The sequence below is a fragment of the Periplaneta americana genome, chromosome 1 (assembly GCF_040183065.1).
Source record: "Periplaneta americana isolate PAMFEO1 chromosome 1, P.americana_PAMFEO1_priV1, whole genome shotgun sequence".
Classification (NCBI taxonomy): Eukaryota; Metazoa; Arthropoda; class Insecta; order Blattodea; family Blattidae; genus Periplaneta; species Periplaneta americana.
Window position 1 is genome coordinate 165,744,871 of NC_091117.1, and position 24,067 is coordinate 165,768,937.

The window sequence follows — 24,067 nt, forward strand, 5'->3', positions numbered from 1 at the left end:
TAAATGCAACGAACACAGCGAGCGAGAGCGGCAGTTAGTTTTGTTCATCTCTAATACTTGTGCCCCTCCAACGTAAGATGACCTGAAGAGAATTGCAAATTATTATTATTATTATTATTATTATTATTATTATTATTATTATTATTATTATTATTATTATAAACAGTGACAATTCCCGCATTGTATCGGTGATTGACGGGAAGAACTGTGAATTAATTTGCCCTGATCATTCTAGGTCGTCGTATTATATTATAAGAACTAGTATATTTTGTCGGTGTTATTACAAGGCGTTCCCAATACTATACTCAGCGCATTTTGAACTGGCGGATCAAGGTCAAACAATGGACTGCATTTGCCGTTTAAATCATGCCCTACACAACAATAGTTGTAGTAAAATGCAGTTAAACAATTTCCCCAATCTAAATTTATGTTTTTGATACAACTGCTTTTCGCCAGAGCGAATTTTTCTCCTCTAATAACAATTATTATTGTTACCATGACAGATACACGTAAATTCTGTAGGACCAAAAAATTAATCTTTATGTAAATTCTTATGCCTATATGTTTTAGCACGAAATCATTGTTTTCTAAAGATTGTATATACAACCATCTATTAACATAATTAACAGCTTAAACATGTATGCAGGGTGTTAAAAAATCTGTATTTTGAGAGATGGCAGTATTAATAAAAACAAGAAAAGAAGTCTAATAGACATGCGACCTAAAATTAAACTTTGTATGAAACAAGGGCTTTGAAATTGGTATTGCGAGAACATTATACCTTATAAAGTGAGGTCTTTCCTTGGTCCTTATTAGCTTACGAATACAGTAAATAAAACTGTTACAGTGTATGAATTCCTAAAACATAGGGCAAAAGAATGTGTTACAATGAATGGAAATCACAATGAACATCGCCTTTGATGTTGATGAACAAGTAGTCATTTCTCGGAAGATATTAATTTTAGGACCCAAGTTTATTAGACTCTGTTTTTTTTTTTTTTTGCCTTGAAGAATACTACCACCTCTAAAACATTGAATGCTTTTTCCTTAACACTCTGTATGCCTGTTCTTTCACCTACTGGCTAAACAACATTTAACTACTTATTTTAAAATATTTATTTTACTTTCAACATTGAATATATTCATTCATACATAGTGTTTTGCCCGAGGGCAGGTCTTTCTCCAGTTTTTCCTATTTTCTGCCTTCTACTTTGTCTTCTCATATGATCCATATCTTAATGTCGTCTAACATATGATAATCTTCTTCTACCCAAAACTCTTCTCCCGTTCACCATTCCTTCCAGTGCATCCTTCAGAAGGTAGTTTCTTTTCAACCATTAAAGTGTCCTTCTCCAGCATCCTCCTCCCGGACATCCGAATGGAGGGATAGTTTACGTCAGGAATATTTTACTGTGGAAGGACTCATCGTGCCATGTTTGAAGTTTTTCTTGAAAAAAATAAATGCGGTAGCTTCCCGTTGCTTTCCGCACACTACTCTCTCTTTCCCATCTTAAAAGATACCAGGGGGCTCCAGCGTGGAGGTTAGGAGAGTGGATTTAGCTAATTAGGCTCTCCGGACTTCACTGAAATGCATTTTATGAGTTAAATATCAGTTCTATCAGGGTTAGTAGGCCTATAATAGGCCTGTATTTGAAGCCGTTCCTTGGAACGTTCAAAGCTGAGGCAGTTTCTTTTGATACTATGGACAAAGGAACAATAATTTTAGAGAAAATGTTTTGAAATTGGGCGGAAGATGCTGGAATGTTAAGCAACTTCTGACAACTCCTTATGTCGTTCTTTCTTTGCGGACCACATTATCAAAAAGAAAACTGCGTGAATGTCAAGGCTAGGATTAAAACAAAGAATATGAAACACATGCACGCGAATAGCGATACTTACATTATTATTATGATATGGCTGTCTCAGTTTGTAATGCTACTATAAATCTTAAGAACATAAAAATTCCGAAATGAAAGTTTGTTTTAAAGACTTTTTATTTTCTCTCTTATATTATTTCCTGACTTAGTTGTCTCATGAGTAATGCCTTACAGGTATCACTTACCAGACTCAAGCATGACTTCGCACAGTTGACTAAACAACAATATAATAACAATAACCGTCGCAAAAGTATGTTCTGTCTAATGTTTTTATGTTCTAGACTTTTACGTAATTAGTGTTTTCTATGTCCTATTTTACATTTTCCAAAGAAAAAATTTTTACGAGTAAATTGCACAATCCTGCCGCTTACTAACAGAAACTAATATCAATCACGCCAAATCTAAGCGATTACAGGCGCGTCTTAGGAATTATGCAGTCGTTACACTCTCTGCGACTGAGTAGTGAGGGTGAATCGCACGACCCAAGTCGCAGCTGCTGTAACGACTGCACCAATCCTCACGACGCGACTGTAATCGCCTAGATTTGACGCGACTGGTATCATTGGTTTCCGCTAGCGAGAGTCATGATTGTTTAATTAACTCGTAAAAATGTATTGTTTCCTATGTAACAGGTAAAACACGTAAGAAAACAGAAAAGATTGTGAAGTAATTATTCCAGAGAAAACGCTTACCTTTCATTCACAGATTCTTTCTTTGTTTTTTTTTTTTTTTTTTTTTGTGTAAAGGAGAGTAAATTTTTTGTCTGAGGAAAATAGTTGTCTTTATTCGCTGATCAAACACATCGTCGGTTTAGAGTGTAAACCTGCTAACCGCCAAAAAGAAAATTTTACAAGGCAAGCAAAAAACTAAGTTTAAATTAACTCTGAAAATTTAGGATCAAATTCGAAGTACAGTTGGCATTTGTACCTGTACTTTGGATTTGGCCCTAAAGTTTCAGAGTCAATTTAAACTCAATTTGTTGCTTCATTTGTAAAACTTTCTTTTTGGCGGTTAGCAGGTTCACAATCTAAGTCGACGACATTACTCATTTTAACTTGATATTTTACAATAACGTCTACTAAACAAGCCAAAGTCTTTGGTCCACGTATAATTATTTGGAATACATTGCATATGGTAGCCATCTTTACTGATCTTCACTTGTTTCTCTTCTCTGGCTGGAGGCTCGATACGACACGGTGGCTAATGCTGAAACAGTTTGCTTACCTATATTCTAGAGTTTATGGATCGTATGTTCCGTATTCATGAACTGTTGTCATAGCAATTTATTAAAAATATTAATTGTGTAATCCATATTTTAACAAGAAAAAGAAATAAAACACATAGCAAACTTAAAATTATTGTTTTTATTTTTGGAATCTTCAATAAACCTGGTAGTGTAATGTGAATATGTGGCAGCTTTCTCTAAATTTTGCATTGAGGCACTTAGTTTCCAGAAATTTGAATTAGTAAATAAAAACTGAAATATATTTGCAAGGTGAAATAAGGTAATATTTTCAGAACATCGAACTTGCTGATGAAACCTTAACTGAATGACCTTTCTTTACCTTTTAATTAGCATGAAACTAAATTTAACTCTTCTCATTGCTGTTACTTGAGTAATAGCGATACTTGATATGAGAGTATGTACCTTTTTCTGTCTTCAAATCATACACATTATGTATATCTGTGGAGTGATTGTATTTACGAACTTAACATATTATTTAGTTTAAAATTACCTAATATGTCTGTCAAGCTCAGTGAGTTATATGACAGTCAGAATGAATAGGACGGTTAGGATTTCTTGCGACTTCTGAGGTTTGAATTAGATCTACCATTTTCATACTATTTCTCCATTACTATCCCATCTTAATTCACTTCTGTTAGTCTCTGTCGTTTATTTGCGATCTAACAGTAACACGTGTTTAGCGTATCTATTATTATTATTATTATTATTATTATTATTATTATTATTATTATTATTATTATTACAGCGCCTTTAACTATAGTATTTTAACTACACTTTTCACGGAGCAAACTTCTCTGCAGAAAGTGGATAAAAGTATAGAGTACTGCTTGTAGCATCTTTGTTTTAATGTTAGAAAGAAACTCTATGTATAAAAGTTACAGGAAGTGAAAAAAGAATATTTAAACATGTTTCTAAAAGCTATGTTTTTTTTTTTTTCAACAGCATTAGTTTCTTTGGTGGATTTCCTATGCTAAATCGTGTAGATTTTCAGTCAACAAGGAGGAACTTTCTGTCTGCATCAGTACCTACTGTCTGTTTTATTTCAGGTAAAAATTTGCTATTAGTAATAAATTTGACACAAATTTTAAGCGATTTTAACATCATTTATAAAGCTAGTGAAATAACTGAAGTGAAAACTATTTCTGCTTCAAAGTATTTTGAAGTTAATGGGCTTGATTTTTGTAACATAACACGTCTTCTGTCTTTTAAGTTATCAGTTGAAAGAACAGTAACGTTCATACTACAATTTATTCTTGTATGTCTTGTAAACTACTATCCTGTCTACCATTAATCTCTTCTTTCTTATTCATCTCAGGTGGCAAGGTAACCTGTCCTTCCAGCGTTAACAATCCCTTCACATAACTTTAAATTAGCCAGAGATTCTTCTTCATTTCGATAATAAAATTGATCTCTGTTAAGAATAGCCTCTCTTTGTCTATTAATTTCAATACGGAATGAATGTGAGGTTTTGAGGAACCGGAGAATTATTTTACAATATAGTATAATGTAGTAATTATTATTATTATTATTATTATTATTATTATTATTATTATTATTATTATTATTATTAAGGATGAAATTACAGGAGAATGGAGAAAGTCACACAACGCAGAACTACACGCATTGTATTCATCACCTAGTAACATAATTAGGAACATTACATCCAGACGTTTGAGATGAGCAGGGCATGTAGCACGTATAAAATGAATTTGAGGGAGATGGGATATGATGGTTGGGACTGGAATAATCTTGCTCAGGATAGAGACCGATGGCAGGCTTATGTGAGACCGGCAATGAACCTCCGGGTTCTCTAAAATAATTTTATTATTATTAATATTAATATTATTATTATTATTATTATTATTATTATTATTATTATTATTATTATTATTATTATTATTATTAATCAGATAGGCTACAGATATGTGTCGGTTTTTTCGTTACCGAGCGACGTGAACAGCGAGATGAAGAGAGGTCAAACATGTCTCTGTGTAACCATGGTGATGAAAGAACCCACAAGGCCACATCGAGAAATGCGCAACGTCTTTGAGTCATTTACGTAATTGCAAGATACAGGATTATAATGTTTGATTAGTTGTGTCATATTTTGGACAAAAGGCTGACGTCAGTCTCCTCCTCTCGGGGAACGATGTACTGCGCGGGGTTGGTAAGAGCCTTCTCGTAATTCTTGGTGGAGTTCCTCCTGGGCATGCTCCAGAACTTCTGGTCCAATCCGAAGTGTGCGGCATCGTTGAGCGTTTCCGGCAGCTTCTGGTTCAGTGTCTCTGGTAGAAGTGACACGCAGACCACTCCCACCAGGCACAGCACGCTCAGAATCGCATACGGGTACCGGGGGTCAGCCACAGTCCCCTGCAAGTAGATAGTCTCTTGTCATTCTACTGAAAACCGGGCTTATTATATTGGAGAGGTTTGGTTGTGTTTCCTAATACATGATCTTTCATCAATAATTTAGCCATTATCTATCACTGTTAGTCGACCTGGTTGGCGAGTTGGTATAGCGCTGGCCTTCTATGCCCAAGGTTGCGGGTTCGATCCCGGGCCAGTTCGATGGCATTTAAGTGTGCTTAAATGCGACAGGCTCATGTCAGTAGATTTACTGGCATGTAAAAGAACTCCTGCGGGACAAAATTCCGGCACATCCGGCGACGCTGATATAACCTCTGCAGTTGCGAGCGTCGTTAAATAAAACATAACATTTTAACATCTATCATCACTGTTGAAGAATTTGGAAAAAATGTTCTTCGTTAGGCCTATAAGCAGGCAGTGCCCGATAGGAGAGAGGCAAGTAATTTCAGGTTAACTGTGTTCTAGAGTCCCTCTACTGTGTACAATCGAAGGAGACGTAAGTCGTGCTCCGTTTAACTTAAGACGGAGTCACCCAGTCATTTACTGTTTACTTGTTTTGTGTTGTAGTCGACGAGTAACTTACATCATGGACTAGAGACCACAGAATTTTGCATTAATTTCGAAAACATCGTGATATAATATATTTCGCGTTTTATCGCTGATTAATTGTAAGATAATCACAATAATTTTCTATAAATTGGAAAGGGATTTTTACGTGAAAAAATAACCCTATATACATAATTAGGCGTCAAAATAATGATAGAAATGTTTCATACATCAATTTATTCTGCATATTAAAATTAAACGTAACTTTATAACACCGAGGAAAAAAACATTATTTGTAGTATGCAATATCTGCTGTTTTATTTGTGAAATCAAAACATAGCGGGAGTCAAATATTATTTTCTTTCATTTTGCGCCTGCGATCACTAACAATAATTGTACTTCGAGAAAAACCTTTTTGCATCAACAGATGCACAAGAAACAGACACATTTCAACACAGCAAATGTAAGTTCAGGGCACTTCAAGATGATGCCTCAATCACGTCATATTTAACATTGAAAGTGTTGGTTGATTGTTTCAAAACTATTTCTTTCAAAGTATGAAATGCTACACTCCAATCAGTACTTTTTATATCCTTAAAGTAACTCATTGTTTTAATATTGTCTGTGTGAGTTCATTAACATTATTAACATTTATCTGTACAATATTTGCAGGGTTCAATAATTCATTTACATTCACAAACAATGAATATGAATTATGTAACTCGCATTTTAAAATTTTCTGAATTACCAGTTTACTGAGATGCTTAAATTATTCTTACATTTAAGTCTTTCAGTCCAAACTGAAATAGTTAATTAATTTGCCTTTGACTTCCCTACATTACCAGAAATTACTATACTCATTCTACACTTCTGTGGATCTGTGGTCTCTACCTATCCCTCTCCACCGCTGACCATGACTACGCACGCGCAAGTAAACAAACCCGTACCTATAGGAAAGTAACAGCAAATCTGTTTCATCGAGCACTAAGTTTCGCTGCTTGGTTATAACCTTTATCGCGTAACTCACAGGGTACAGCTGAGTTTGGACACCCTCTCTTTGTTGACGGGTTCTTAGAAAAATTACCAACAAGTAGAAATCACTCTTCAACCCGAGAGAGGTCGCATAAGCGGCGTTTTGCTGAGTTTAGCACCACATTTGATTTTTCCTGTTGTAACTTTTGAGAGGAGGTGAAATACCGTGTTGAAGTGACCGTAAGTGCAAGTTTGAACCAATAAATTATTGAGATTTGCGATAAAATAATGAGTCTAGGAAATTGTATATTTAGTATGTAGAATTACATTTGTTTATAGATCTTTTGTTATATTATTAAGTTTTGTACTTGTGAACTATATCAATAAATCAATATGCCAATATGACCGTGTTGAAGTGACAACACAGTTTTTTTTTTTAAACTTGGCGCTTCTTCTGATGTATCACATTATATAGCTTTTGTTTAAAGAATGGCTATGCCTGTTTTAATACTTCCAGGTTTCATTATATTGAACTGGCCTTTGTACTGTAAAGTACATGTTTTTATTTTATACTGGAAAAAGGTACGTTGTCTGGCAAAATACCTGCATTCAAGAAAATGTTTAGGAACTTTTAAAGGGAAATAATAAACCCGAATAGGAATAGCAGTCTACTGACTTTACAAAAACGTGACAGTAATTATCCCATCATAATTGAGCTACTGGTCTGACAAAGTAGCGTGTATTGCTCGAAGAAAATTCAGGTACTACCAACACTTATCAAGTCAGGTAGAGAGAGAGAGAGAGAGACAAACTTGCAAACCTTTCCATTTTGGTGCGATTTTCATTTGAATTTTATATTTAGCAAAATTCTCATATAGCGACCAGCGGCGGGTTAAGGGGTTACCAATTTTGATGATCTCTACGGCACTGTTTATACAAATTTATACAACACTGAAATATTGAAGTTGAATTTGCTCGTTCGATTTAGAGAATATCAGTGGTAATAATCAAGATGATGGTTCGTCATTCTACTGAAAAGTGGGCTCACTACGCTGGAGAGATTTGTGCTTGTCTTTTTAATGCATGATATGTCATCGTCAGTTGGTGCAATTACTGTGTGTCTAATCAATTGGATTAGCCAATTAAATAAAGATCTCTCATTGAAGAATTCAGAAAAGACTGCTTCGCCATAAGCCTCGTCTATCACAGATGGCTCTTAGAAAAATTACCAAAAAGAAGAGGACATGATTTGTGTCACAAATTTTCGTGATAGGCACAGTACTGTTTGTTCGGTTTAGATAATGTCAGTGGTACACTTGTAATGAATAATTGTAAGAATTACTTTCAGAGCAAATGGACTCATATTGCATAATAAATTAGAGGCAGAAAAACAATAATAAATGGAGCCTTGCTGTAGGTACCAGATAAACGATGTAAGGTCCCAGCGCTCCCAGCAGATTGGAAATGAGGAACCCGACAGACGTGCCGGTCTGCCGCAGACACGTGGGGTACAGCTCCATGCACTGCAGGTAGGACGAGTAGGCCGCCACGGTGAGCGCGAACTTCACTATCAGCACCATCGAGATCAACAGCCACGACAAATCTGGACCTGCGAAAAAGTTTCGTTATTAAAGTGACATCTAAGGTTTTACATGTTTTAAATATAGGCTGCTCTATCTTATTCGTGAGTAGAAGCTTAAGAATTTGATTTGGACTTGTCTAACCTATTTTGTTTCCTAACCGCACATAGATCCGCTCTCTATATGTAAATCCCACAAGGGTAGCTGCCCTTCAGTAAGGGTTGCCAAAAGACACAGCATACTGAACAAATAAAAATAAACATTTGTGTTATCAGTATTATTTTCAAATGGAAGCTACCCTTGGGAAAGTACGTTTATTCAATAATTATTAGTAATCAGATAGAATATGAAGAAATTTAGATGTACAGGTGATTACGTAAAATCTGAACAAAATATTTCATTACGTCTATATCAATAATTTTTAAAATTTTTTAAGGAATTCCAAAAGACTTGAAACATTCAACTGAGAATTTTGGAACTGTTCCCCTTGCTCCGAACAATAATCCAAATACTTCAATCTGTCCTTGTTTATGATAATGATCCCTAAGTATTGAATTGTAGGGTCATAGACGGTCTACTTTTCTTCATGTACTGCTATGAGTTGTTCAACTGCAGTTTCAAAGCTCACGGTGGGATCGATGATATTTGCTCTGTCATTTCCTCTATCAATGACAATGGTGTCAACTCGCCGAGAACTTCCATCTTTTGCAAGGCAGTGGACTTCTTGGTGAATCTCGTAGAAGGAAGGAAGACTTTTAGCAATAAGTTAGCAATAATTGAGCCGTTCAGAGCAGAAGTGGTGTAAGTCAAAAATGGGTAATGAGGTTTAAAGTAGGCCTAAACATTCTGTAAAATACAGCGCAAAGTAGCAATTAATATTCAGTTTATTTAAACTATTAGTAGTCAGTGGATAGCACGAAGGACATATGAATTGCTACTTTTCCTTGTATTTTACAGAATTTTTACTTTAAACTTCATTACCCAATTTTGACTTACACCACTTTTGCTCTGAATGGCTCAATTATTATTCTCCTTTGGGGGTGGTTAGAGGCGAACTCATTGCACATGTTTACTGAATGTTGACTTGTAGAGTATTTGCTTGTGCCGCGTTCGCTGAATGCGGACTCTTGTGGACTCAGTATTTTTCTACTCTTTTCACTTTCATTTTTCCAGTTTTTGCTAAAACCTTTACTATCTTAATTTTCTCGCGGCACACCAGCGGATCACTAGTGGCACACTGGTTGGAAATGGCTGCTCTAGTGTCAAACGTATAATACGTCACGAAAATTTCATCATTACTTGCTTAGCAGCGGAAATGAATTACATCACACTATTCTAACGTCACTTGCTTAGCAATGGATCTTTCAAAAGAAACACAGTCAATTCGATTGTAAATAACTGCACAGATGTGTGATAGCTGTGTATTGAATGAATAAAGAATAACAGCCAAATTAATGATATAACACATAAATTGGATTAAATTTAATACACTTTCAGTGTTATTCACGATCCTTACAAATAAGAACCAATTCGTTAAAAATCTAAATCACAACAGCCAACAGTGAACATAAACGTTCCACGTTCCTATGACTCCCTGTCATTTTTCTTGCACGTTCATGTGCAATGTTTAATGTAAGGTCAGAAATTGCTTATTTCATTGTGAGGAACAGCATCGCATGCAAATTGACAAGACTGACAACAAGGCTTAGAACTCAAAAGATATCATTACATTACGTGTGACGTAAGGAAAATATTTGGGGTTGAGAGAGATGAAGTTATAGGAGACTGGAGAAAGTTACACAATGCAGAACTGCATACATTGTATTCTTCACCTGACATAATTAGGAACATTAAATCTAGACTTTTGAAATAGGCAGGGCATGCAGCACGTATGGGCGAATCCAGAAATGCATATAGAGTATTAGTTCGGAGACCGGAGGGAAAAAGACCTATTGGGAGGCCGAGATGTAGATGGGAGGATAATATTAAAATGGATTTGAGGGAGGTGAGGATAGAGAGTGGATTAATCTTGCACAGGATAGGGACCGATGGCGGGCTTATGTGAGGGCGGCAATGAACCTGTGGGTTTCTTGAAAGCCATTTGTAAGTAAGTGACGTAAGTTGGAGAGGTGTGAAACTGAATTCCAGATCTAGTTATCAGTGAAATACTAATGTTGATAATCCAGTTAGTTTACATATAGCGACATTTTTTGCATTGCATGTTATTTCCAATACTGTTATTTCGCATACCTAAAAAATGTGGGTATTCCGTGTCATTTCCGATACCAAACATAATTCCCGTTCTCAATTAATTCGTTGTCATTTCCAATACCACCCGCTAGAGCAGGGCGTGACGTCACACAGCGACTTCCTGTCAACTCATGCGTTATACTGTTCATTTATTCAGTTATTGTCTAGAATCGTTTCCTTGAGGGCAATATTTACAAATACTCACAGGGAATGTTCAAGCACTACGTCTGTTAGTCGCTGTTAGCCTTCAAACATAGAAGTCATTGACATGTTAGTAACGACAAAAAACAAGCCATCTTGTGTACATAAAAGTTATAAGTACAACGTAAGTAAACTAAATAAATCTACGACGAATTGGTTGTGTGAAAAATATTACACTGTAAAATGCAGAGGAAGAATTACAACAAACGAAAATCACCAACACAGCTGTATTGCAGATGTAGCAAGATATGAAATAGAGAAACTTAAATTCATTTGTAAGAAAAGGGCAAGAGAAGAAGTGATGCCCATGCCAGCAGTGTATAGGGACGTATTTCACTAAGTTTCAAGTTTAGGTTACAAGTTTATGACGGAAATTTTCAAATTCAATTCTCTAGGGGCCGTTTATTCATAGATATTCTTAGCGCGGGCTACCGGTGGATGATCAGCGAACTAACGTTTTTCGTATTCATAAATCAGTGTTAGCGATATGATATGATATGAATCCTGTACAAGTAACCAGTCGATATCCGGGGCTAGTTTAGCACGCTTGTAGCGCGGGCTAGCAAAATATCTATGAATACCACCCTAGTCTACAATTCTGACTTCGTTCTAGATTAGCTATGTTGTAATTATTATTTAACATTTATGACGTATGTGTCAAAATATACGGTCATTGTGCTAAGCAGTATTGAAAATGACAGTATGGCAGAACCATGAACAGACAGTATTAGAAATGATTCGTTTTTGAGTTAGTGTTGGAAATTTAAGTATTGTAACTATAGGCGTCCAACAAGGAAAACTCGGTGCGCAGAAACCAGCGGGCGTGGCTATCTCGCGCAGATGACGTATGCTGGTTAGCGCGTCTGGCTGCGAAACCAGGTGGCCTGGGTTCGATTCCCAGTCGGGGCAAGTTACCTGGTTCAGGTTTTTCCGGGGTTTTTCCTCAACCCAATATGAGAAAATGCTGGGTAACTTTCGGTGTTGGACCCCGGACTCATTTCACCGGAATTATCACCTTCATCTCATTCAGACGCTAAATAACCTAAGATGTTGATAAAGCGTCGTAAAATAACCTATTTAAAAAATTGACGCATGCTCCCGTTCCCAGCATGCTCTCATGCCTACTATAGGGGGGTAAGAGGGGTATAGCATGCGCGCCGCGAGGAGTTCGAGCTGAGTTTTGCTTGTAGGATACCTATAACATATTCATTTTTCGTAGTTTTCACGTGAATACGTCTTTAAAAAAATCGACCGATATATGGGGTACCAGGATAGAAACGGCGATGTAACGACGTAACGTTTGCAGGGCGATCTAGTCCGACACCTTAACTTCGTGACTAATAACACGATTGGAATAAATAAATGTGGTTTCGTTCGGTCGGGTGTACTACTACGATGCGAGTATGAACTTGATTGGGGCCCCGGGAAATTGGCGGCCATTTTCGGCGTGCTCAAAAATGTTTCGTGCAATAAGCCTATATCTCGCGACTCCGATGTGCTAGCTCCCTGATTTTGATGCCAAATGAAAGAGAACGTCTAGATCTTTCGATGCGTATTCACGTAAAATCCACGGCCCGACTCATTTTTTCTTTTTCTTTAATGCTCATTCTGCCATGGCTGTCCGGGAAGTGGTGTTACGATGGCACGGAAAAAAATATGACATTATTTTTCATATTTTCCATGCATATTTTGGAGTCGCATTGACTATATCAGCTACCGGATCGTGTATGCTGTCCGACATAAAATGAAATACTGCACCTCCTTAAGCCAATTAATCGAATAACGTCATATTGATAGAATAATGAGCGTATACTCTATTAATGCATTATTTTAGATTTTTGTACTCACGCACGACGGCGAAGAGGCACGCGATCTGGAAAATTGAGGCCACTAGGAAGGCGCAGGCCTGACTCCAACGTCGTCCCAGTCGATCACACAGCGCTCGGCCGATCAGGTAGCCGGGCAACTCGACCAATGCCTGCAGGAAGAAGTTGAGGAACGGGTTGCCCGACATGCCGGCCACGTTCAGCACGATCGTGTAGTACAAGATCTGCGTCAGCGTCCTGAGGAACAACCATCGCATTTCTGTTTAATTGATAACTGACTTGATAACTCGTGTTCTGTTAAAGTTTGTCGAGTATGGCGAAGTTCGATATTCGCCGATGTTCGCTCTGCAGGAGGAGGCTTGTCGTGTTTGTTCCACCTTGTTATAAATATTTTTGCTGTTCTCTACACTCACTCTTTCATGTTTTAGCACAGATCTTGCGATTAGTTTGTCATATGAAATAAGACGAAGTTTGTAAAAACCTTGGTTGTCGCTCTCATGTTCGAACATGGCAGGACACTATTTTGAACTGCTTAAGGATTTGAGCACAGATCTTGGATAACTTTTCATATGAAACAACACTGTAATGTCTTGGTTTCCTCTCTCGTGTTTGAACATTGCACAATAATAGTCGTTACTATGAACATATGCGGTTTTTAAATATATTTTTGTGAATGTTTAGTAATATTAATAATAAGAAAAATTATCTATATTCATTACCAGGCTTCGAGACTTCGGACCCAATAGAGCAGTTCAGTGGGAAATCCGCATAACGGCGTACTGAGTATAGTGGTAAAGCGTACAGAGGGTGGGGGTACTGTAGAATGAATGCCAACAAGTACGCAAAGGAAAACGCTCTGGATTTGAAGGTTCTGATGAATAATTTGGTTTTCATACAAACTGTGTCTGAAACTATTACACGGTTAGAGAAGTCAGAGCAAGAGATGCCGGAAGCCCTCAAATTAATTTAGAAAATGATGCAGAGAATTAATGAGACATCAAGTACACCGGCTACTGAACGTGTAAAACAGAAGTGGAAATCAATTTTATGTAAAAATAACGGATATGGAACATTGTGTAATATAAACAGCAAATTAGTGGACATAGAGTCACCCGAGAATAAAGGACTGTCTCTTAGAGACTGTAATGATGTTAGGTTTTTTCGTTTTACTCCTATCACGTCATGCGACGTAGAGCGCAGATTTCTACAGTACAAACTTTGGCAGATAACCGAAAAAGATTTACGTTTGAGACACTGAAAATGTATCTTGTAGTAGGTACATTGCAATTCGGTACTGTAACTGCACTTCCTAAAGACGACCACTAGGTTAAATAAAAAAAAATTAAAATTGCTACATGCTTATTTCCATCATTAACACTGTGTATAATTAAACACAAATGCTTATAAAAGACAGGAGAATAAATGCTTTTCACATTCTTTTGACATTATCATTGTGCAATGTATATTTACTTTCAGAATGTCCATATGTGTGTTTCCCCATTCTACCGTGCTTTACTCTAAATACCAACGTTATTACCACAACACATCTATCTACCTGCAGCGAGTCAACAACCTATAGTGCATGCACAGTAAACTTATTGTATCGGGTCCAAAGTCTCGAAGCCTGTTCATTACTGTGCGTAACTTTGCAAGACATCCTTATGCAGCTAAAATATAAAGGCGCAGGGAGAGGAGGAAGTATGGAGAAAGGCACCGAACATATGTAAGAAAAGGGGAAGATTGAAGAAACGCAAAGGAAGCTTCGGGTCTACAGAGACTCGACAAACATGAACCGAACATAAGGCCTCTGACCGGTTTTCAACAGACTGGGTTATTTTAGTTTACATGCTTCATTTCCACTTACTGTTGGGATGCCTATGGAGTAGGGCAGCTGTGGCTAAAATGCGATCGTGCGCCGAGCCACTGTGTAACCTGCAACGTGCATAGTACCTATGGAGGGAGGCGGACACCCGAACGGGAAGTGAAGCAACTGTCTGACTTATTAACGGATTTTCATTTTCCTTACGTCAAGCACTTAAATATAATTTTATACAGTATAAGGTTACAAACTAATGTTTAGTACGTGTAACGAAGAAATAAATGAACAAGAAAACATAGGACACATTATCACAACCTAAAATTAATTGTCTTCAGAATGTCTCTGCGGCAGAGTTTCAAAATCAGGAATTATGTCACTTACTGCCAGTCGTAGTTGATCACGAAGGTATTTGTCTCTCAGTCGTGATCTAAATTTGGTTTTTACTATTTTCATTGTTGAAAATAATTTTTCACAAACGTAAGTTGTAGCGATAAATGGCTTCAAAAGAGCAAGCGAAAGAACGAAGCTTCGGATATTTATTTTTTGTCAAAGATTTGAAAGGTTGAACCTTTTTTGTCAAGTCCTTACACCTAGCTTTCATTGTAACATTACATTGTAAATCTGTGAGTTTAAATTGAAGACCTAACCGCATTATTCGTACATCTGCTGAAAAAAAAGGTTGGAAATAATAATAATAATAATAATAATAATAATAATAATAATAATAATAATAACACTTAACCTTTTAATGTTTCATCAGTAACATGTAGTAACTTATAATGCCGTTTTATGTTATACAACCGTTTTCCTCGTAATACTTGTGAACAAGTCATACATTTAATATTCTCATTACATTGCCAGCAAAAAAAATGCGTCCTCCCATCCTACTTGAAACTTTAGTTTTTGTAGAGGTACACGGTTTTGGGAGAGACATTGCGACGATACGTCACTCGCAGATCAGAGACAAATACAAATAGAACAAAATTCGACTCGAGTGAGTGAGAGGTGGGGGTTGTAGGAGGCAGGAAGAAAGGGAAATGCACAGCTATCATTGAGACCCACAATGTGCTCGTGAGTCACATTTTCGCCACGGCTGGAGTAGGGCGAAGTTTGTAATACCGTATCTTGTTATCCCCTCTCATGTTCGGACATTGCACGACACTAATGGGTACTTCAAGGATTGCGCAAGGAAGGAAGTTCAAAATCAACTTGGAGGAATGGTATACGACGCGCTATGCTAGAACTACATCTGGAGGAAGGTCAGTAGAACAACAAAGAAGAATGGGGATGGGTTCTCGGAAGATTGTAACAACCGATATAATAATAATAATAATAATAATAATAATAATAATAATAATAATAATAATAATAATAATAATTTGATTAAATGATTAAACCACCACTTAAACATAGTTTGTTTACGAATACAAAACTTTTTTTGATGCTGTTAATAGTATTTAAACGTATGGATATTCAATAAATATCAACTAACATTTTATTACTTACAAGCTCAGAGAAATGAGGATTGTGTTTCGTACAAGACGACGGTTTGCAAACAAACTAGCAACTCCATAAACTTTTTCTTTCTTTCCTGAGAGTTTCTCCAGCATCGAAAGGGCGTTGTCTGGTAGCTTGGTTCCGTTCTGCCTAGCCATGTATTTCAAGACTTTCAGACATTTTCTTGCCTTTCCTTTCGTTGCCAGCCATCTTGGAGATTCAGGAAATGTCCTGTGGTTTGGAGACCATAAACAATGTAATGTAAATAACATAGAAATATTCTTAAAATAGAAAGGAACAAAGGAGAATGAATAAATAAAGTCAGAAACACAAAAAAAGTAAATGAGAAGGGATATAAAAAGTAAATAATTAAAAAAGCAAATAATATTTCCTAAATGTTGGCAGTACCGATGTATAACGAACTACAACCACAATAAATTACTTAAATTATTTGTATAAATGTTGTGTGTGAAAGTTTATTAGAAACAATGTGCGTCACTCATTGCTCATCCTGTTCTATCTCTTAGCTTAGACAATAAGATCTACATTGATGTCCCTGCTAGTTCCAATAGAGCTTTCACATCGCATGAATATTGCCTGATATGATAAATTTGAAGATTTCAGACACAGTTCACTAGTTTTTAATGAAATAATTTTTCAAAATATGGTCAGCACTGCTTAAACAGCTTCAGTTTATTGTCCTCAGTGTTCTAGAGACTATCGTGTTTAGTAATAAGTAGCAACTGACCTGAATGCGATAAAAACGATTGCGCAAGGGATTGAAGTGATAATCATGAAGAGCTTCCATTCTCCGCCAGTAGCCCAGGCGATCATAGGCATCAAGCACATGCCAGTTGTCCAACCCACGCACTGCAACATTGCTATCAGCGCCCTCTGCGATGCAGAAGACACCTCCATTCCTAAAATCATGCGTCAGAGAGTGTCATTGAAATTCAATAGATAAAATTATGACACAGCTTTTACTGTATTTCTTTTAGAATAGGCTTATCCATGCCCTTTTTAATGTTTAACCATTTATATTAAAAAAATAATAGTTTGTAATTTCGCTGTTAGTTATTTCTGCACACCTTCTATTTTCCATTCAACTCAGAACAAACTTCCATCGTAACACATTGATTTTTGTTATTACTTCATACCTAGTCAGAATTGGTTCCCCACATGAGTTTATATCTCTATACCAATGGTGGGCGTTCCTGCGGCATTACCGCAGTGACGTCAGACCTCAGCGAAGCATCGAACATACCTCCTACCTTCCCCTTCCCCCACTCCATGAAAATACTGCGCGTGTACGTGTCGGATTATAGTGGATTGCTGTACTTCGGAGCTTCATTACTGATACAATGTCTTTCGCAGAATCATATGAATCGAGAGGATATCACACTTACAAGAAAGGCGGTTCTTTCATTTCTCATGTTTAGGATCAGTTACAAATATTCAGGATGCGAACTTAAATATGTAGGTACATTCTTAAAATATACCACCTGTTATACGAGTTCAAAGAACACAGATTCAGTGATTTTCAAAGGATGGAGAAAGATTTCAATATTTTTTCCACTCCTTTTCATGTTTAAATTGAAAATGTTATTCCAGAATTGCAGTTAGAGGTACTGGATTTGCAGAATGATGGCTTCTTGAAAATAGAATGTGAAGGTCTACTGGGGGCTAAAATTTTTTAAAAGGTGTCCAGTACTACATATCCACTGCTTAGACAGTTTGCTTAAAAAATAATGAGTACCGTCATTTCCCATAACTATGGTCCTGGAACATAACTATTGTCCACGATACAACTATTCAAATTTTATACTACATAACGTAGTACCTCGTTTATATATATTCTTGCTGTACTGCAGTTTGAATTCAAGTCACTGCAGCTTCTACGAACGGTCTATGTTACTTCTACAATTATCTTTAAATGGTTGTATCGTGGACCATATTTGTGTTCCAGGACCATAGTTACGGGAAATGACGGTATGTATTCATCAACCTACCAATGCGAACAGCTGTTTTCTAAAATGAAATTTATAAAGTCCAACCACAGATCCCGCTTAAGCGATGCTCATCTCCTTGCGCAACTGAAAATAGCATGCACAGATATAAATCCCAATTTCAAAGAAATTGCTTTGAAAATGCTTAATTAAATATCACGTGAATGGACTATTCTAATTACATGAGGTAGGTAGGAGTGTAGTGGCGCAACTGTCTGTAAATCCGTCACTGCACTGTAGAGTGCAACCCCTCCCACAGTATGTAGTTGCCATTTAAATTCTGTCTTGTGCGTTGCGTTCATTTTGCCCACCACTGGTCTATACCATACCGGGAACACGCTATTTCTCTTATGATGCCTGACAGCTATAGTTGACGTAATATGACGTCAATAGTTACCGCCTTCTTTAATATCATGTTTTGTCTCATTTACGAAGGATAGGTTGCTTAGTCTCTGTTTGTCAAAGTGGTACAATAATTGAGGCATTGACATGGGAAAGGTCGTAACTGCCAAAAATTCGAATTTCTAGGTTTTTCATTGAGAAAGTAGTAAATGGCCATGCCAATGGCACAGAGAAGGTAGTATGTCCGTATGTAATGAAACGAAGTTGGAAACGTAGTCACTAGATGTTTTAAGTTGTATGTGCACAGCTGTTGGCGCGGAGAAGGTAGTAACTCCTTTTACAACATCAGAGTGTGTCTAGACAAATATGGGCTGATAACTGTGCAGGGCAGAATAAGAATCGGATGATTCTAATGGTCCTGATTTACATTATTGCCATGAAACATTTTTATTCAGTGGACTTGAAATTCCTGGTTTCAGAACATTCTTACATGCCATGTGATAGGGAATTTGGCATCATAGAGAAAAGAAAAAAAAAAGATGGAAGACCATGCTTCCAGAAATGGTAAGGCCTAATAATGTAATAATAATGAAGGATGAGGATTTCTTCGAATTTTCTGCAGAATGTGACAAGTTTTTGAATACAACTCCTATCAAATCAGCACCCTCAACTGGATTAGACTCTCAAGAGCTGATTTTCCTCTAACAAAAACAAGACAGTCATTTAATGACCTTGAAATGTGGACAGAGCACAGAATTTTTAAGAAAGGACAGTCATTAACGTCAATCACTAACTTACAGTGCTTACAACGCCTTGAAAGAAGACCAGTCGTCCCTGATGCCAAAAAGAGAGACTTGTTATCTATGTTAGACTTTCTCGATGAAAAGTATCATGCATTTTACCGAAAAATCTGTGCATAATGTATAAATAACGTTAATTCTCAGTTTGGCTAAGGAGTGATTTCAATGTTGTATTTTCATAAAATAGGATTTCACAGATAAATCTGTGCCAGACTTTTCAAATTTCATATGTAACACAAACATGAGTGTATGCCTTTCATTTAAAGCAGTTTCTGTAATAATGTAAGTGAGAAAGTGTTTATAAATTTGTTTTTTGCTTCCCCTGAAAAATTTTGTTTTTGGCAGTTACTACCTTTCCCATGTCAGCGCCTCAATTGTGCTTCACTAACTTTGTAGTAGAATTGTGCAATGGATAATACGAGCGGGTTGAAGAGCAGAAGACTAAAATTGTGAAAACATAAAGTAAAATCAGTAGTAATAGTGATAATAGAGTTATGCATACACTGTCAGTTTCGTGCAATTGCAGTGTTTTCATTAGTAGAGTTAGCAGCAGAGTAAACTAGAATACTTTTTAGCCGAATTACTCTACTCTATCGAATTTGGTAGAGCATACGTTCACACGAAAATGGAAATAATATGGTAGAGTAGACTCGTACAGCGTAAAATTTAAATCACAAAAATGAACATCAGGCATCGTCATTTTGCTGTGAGGAAGTCTTTGAAAATGATTGCTGCAATTTTCCTTAGGGAAATGACTTCCAGTTTATAAGCCATGTTGATCATGTAATTACGAAATGTACTAAACACATTCATTTTAATGTTAGTAGAGGAGCTGACAACAGCATAGCCTAATTTGTTCGGACAAATTGGTTGTAGTGATAGTTGTAATTAAGTGATGTTTGCAACTTGTCACTCGTGTTGAGAAGGGCAGTATACTATTTTGCGGTATTGGAATGTATTACCTTATAAATAAGCAATATTCAGTAAGTGGTAATCATGATATAGATTTTAATTAAGTTACTTTAGCCTTACCCGCATACATTTTTAGCCTGGTAAATTGCATAAAGTATTATTCCACTCTTTATTTCGTAATAAAGTGTGTGCTGATGTATTTCGCTATTTATTTTAATTCATTTTTAAGTTTCTACCTTGAAATCTTGTCCCTTTTCCTTCCCACTTCTTTCACAATTATGAACCAAAATTAGACACTCAAATGTAACGGGATATTCTGGTCGTGTTGTCAGCATGGAGCAAAACCATTACTTAATACAGGAAAAATACAAGGTAAGGTATAGCCTACTGTATGTATATTGAGTTTCTTCGGAAAGGAGATAAATTTCAAATTCCTACCGGTAATCGAACCCGTATATTCCGGATTTCTTTGTTAAACACGCCATCGTTTGGGGCACAACGGAAGACATGGGATTTTTATATAAAATAAGTATCACTATAGATAAGAGACATATAGAAAAATGTAAAATAATTCAGCAAAAATTGCAGGAAGGAAAACAGTATTTATTTATTTATTTACTTATTTATTTATTTATTTATTTATTTATTTATTTATTTATTTATTTATTTATTTATTTATTTATTTATTTATTATTTTGCTAATAATTGTAACATAAAATATAAAATATACAGAGAAACTTTAGCTCGCCCCTGAAAGAGTAGAACTCGTGCTCAGGGGCGGATTCCTGAATTGAAATTAATAATTATACAATACAATTTGCAATTATAGTATATAAATTTAAATTTACAATTTTTCAATTTTTATAAAATCCATGCATAACTTTTTAAATTTAATATTAGAACTATTCGAATTGACAAGATTAGGATATTTAAATATAAATGTGTTATACATTCTTGGGCCTAAATTACTACTATGATTAAATGCTGTAACAGTGTTGCATTTTGGTTCAAACAATCTTAAAGAATTCATATCTTTTGTTTCATAACTATGAGAATACAATTCAAAATCATTTCGATTTTATGTATGAATTTTATTAATACAATATAATAAATTTGTCTTACGTTAAGTACATTAAAAGTCTAGAAACAAATTTTGAGATGGAAAATCAATAGGTTTATGAAGACATATTTTAATTATTTTCTTTTGTAATAAATAAATTGGATTAAAATTGGATTTAAATGAGCTACCCCATCCTATAATTCCATACATAATTACCGATTGAAATAAAGTTAAATATATTGTACGTAATAAACTTATTGACAAGTAATTCCTCAATAAAAAATAATATACTATTTTACGTAATTTATTACAAAGGTAATTAATGAGTTGGTTCCATTTTAAATGATTATCGAACATTATGCCTAAATACTTAACTTCAGAGGACTCTTTAATAATTGGACATGTACACTGTATAAGACAACAATCAGAATTATGTAATTTAATACTTAATATAGATGTAGGAGGTTTGTTACATTTTTCAGATAATGAGAATGGAATAATTATGGTTTTATTTTCGTTGATAGAAAGATAATTTATGTCAAACCATTTTTTTTATTAATTCAAGTCCATTATTTGAATTATTATATGCATCATACCAGGTTTTTCCACCAAAAAGTAAAACTGTATCATCTGCATAAGAATAGTGAACACCATTGTATTGTTGTAAGTCAATTTTTAATAAGTCATTAATATATATTAAAATAGAATAGGGCCTAGAACTGTGCCTTGGGGAACACATATATTAATAATTAAAGGTTCACTTGAATAATTTTCAATTTTCGTTATTTGAATTCTGTCGTTAAGATACGATTTTATTAAGTTTAAAGCATTTCCTTTGATTCCTAATAAGTCTAATTTCTCAATTAAGATATCATGTTTCACTGTATCAAATGCTTTTCTTATGTCCAGGAAAATACCAATACATTTGTTACCTTGATCAAATTCTCTAACAATTTTTTAGTAACTTGATATATTGCATTATCTGTACTGAATTTTTTTCGAAAACCAAATTGATTATCACTTAATATATTATGTTTATCAAGATAATTCATTAATCGAACTTTAATACATTTTTCTAGTAATTTTGAAATACATGAAAGAAATGATATTGGTTTATAATTGTTCATATTTCTTTTGTCTCCTGTTTTAAAAATAGGTTTCACAATTGCATTTTTAAATTTATTTGGGAATTTGCCATTTAGAAAACATAAATTAAAAATATGAGTTAGAGGTTTGGCAATATAATTTATATATAACCTTCTTAAGTATTTTAGCACTTATGTTATCAGGACCAGGTGATACATTATTTTTTAAAGTTTTGGCTATATTGATTATTTCGTCATCTGGTCGGGGTAAAGATACATACAAGCATTTATTGAAGTTACATTGCTAAGGAAATTGTTATTTTTTATAGACGATACAATATCCAAGCCAATGTTTGTAAAATACGAGTTAAATTCTGTTGCAATGTGTATTTTATCACTTGAGATTAAACCATTTCGAGAAACAATCTCATTAAATTGTTCTTTTTTATTTACTTCAATATTTGCCGCTTCTCGCACAGTTTGCCAAAACATTTTAGAATTATTGCTATACTAGCCGTACCCGTGCGCTCCGCTGCACCTGTTAGAAATAAATATAAAGTAATTACATAATTAAAATAGAACGTTTGATCCAGGGAACAACTTTTACAACTGCGCAAGATAATCTGCTTCGCTCATTACCCAATTTTTTTTGCATTGCATTTATTGCCTATATATTTTATGTACTTTAACACTATTCAATTGAGCATAGTTAAAATTTGAATTATAAATTAATGGATTGCTAAGCTAACGTACTATTACTGCATACTAAATCAATACACTCTCGTTCTTCGTTAATTCTCTGAGATTAAAATGAGTGTACATAAATATTATTTTAAGAAATACAGAAAACGAATGTACAAAATAGCCTATCAAATTTTCTGTGCATAAGAAGCTATTTTAATCTTACCTGTCCTCGATTTACTCAGACGTTACTATAATAACATTATAGCATTATGTCCATCTAGAGAAACTACACTTTCCAATGGTGAAATAATAATTAATTATACAAATCGGTTAATTTAGCTTCTGATATTACTTTATACAAACACAGAAATATTCTCTGTAGGCTATGTTTAGTAGCTTTCGATTGTTGATGTTCAAGGCCCCTGTTTAGATTGTTATTGTCCATTTGTTCTTAATTCATTGCACCGTCTTAGATGGCGTTATTTTAACTTTAAAACTCATTTATCTCATTAAATATCAGTCCTATCAAACTTTTGTAAAGAATAAAATTTATCGAAAATCATTTTTAAAGAAACTTTTGTCATGTAACATTTTTCACAAAAATCAATAATAAGCGATATATTTCGATTTATTTAATTCAGGCCCCCTTATAACCTCCCTTTTAAATAAAGTATTTTGAATGCCATATAGCCTAAAATCTAAGTTACAACGAACTTAATTTATATTCCAATTTTCATATAAATCGGTTCAGCCATTATCGCGTGAAAAGGTAACAAACATACAGGCAGACATACAAACAAAAATTTCAAAAATGCGATTTTCGGTTTCAGGGTGGTTATTATATTTTTGGAAAATCGAAAATTACCAGAAAAATTTCGGCTACAGATTTATTATTAGTATAGATTTTTCTAATTTGATGGACAAATAATTATAATATGTTATTATAAGTATAACGATTGTCATGTGAGTTTAGATATTTTTCTGTTATGTGGCTGTT

General features: G+C 35.1%; 1 protein-coding gene across 3 annotated transcripts in view; it reads right to left on the reverse strand.

The window, feature by feature from the left end:
* Positions 1–3,222: 3,222 nt before the first annotated feature.
* The window catches only part of LOC138703377 (carcinine transporter-like), a 47,530-nt gene continuing 26,685 nt past the window's right edge, over positions 3,223–24,067 (reverse strand). For all 3 annotated transcript variants that reach the window (XM_069831221.1, XM_069831205.1, XM_069831212.1), the window contains 5 exons: positions 16,930–17,101; positions 16,191–16,412; positions 12,888–13,102; positions 8,430–8,617; positions 3,223–5,493 (listed from right to left, as the gene is read on the reverse strand). In XM_069831221.1, the coding sequence (XP_069687322.1) occupies positions 5,224–5,493; positions 8,430–8,617; positions 12,888–13,102; positions 16,191–16,412; positions 16,930–17,101 (1,067 nt within the window). In that variant the 3' untranslated portion in view covers positions 3,223–5,223. The remainder of the gene's footprint in view (positions 5,494–8,429; positions 8,618–12,887; positions 13,103–16,190; positions 16,413–16,929; positions 17,102–24,067) is intronic.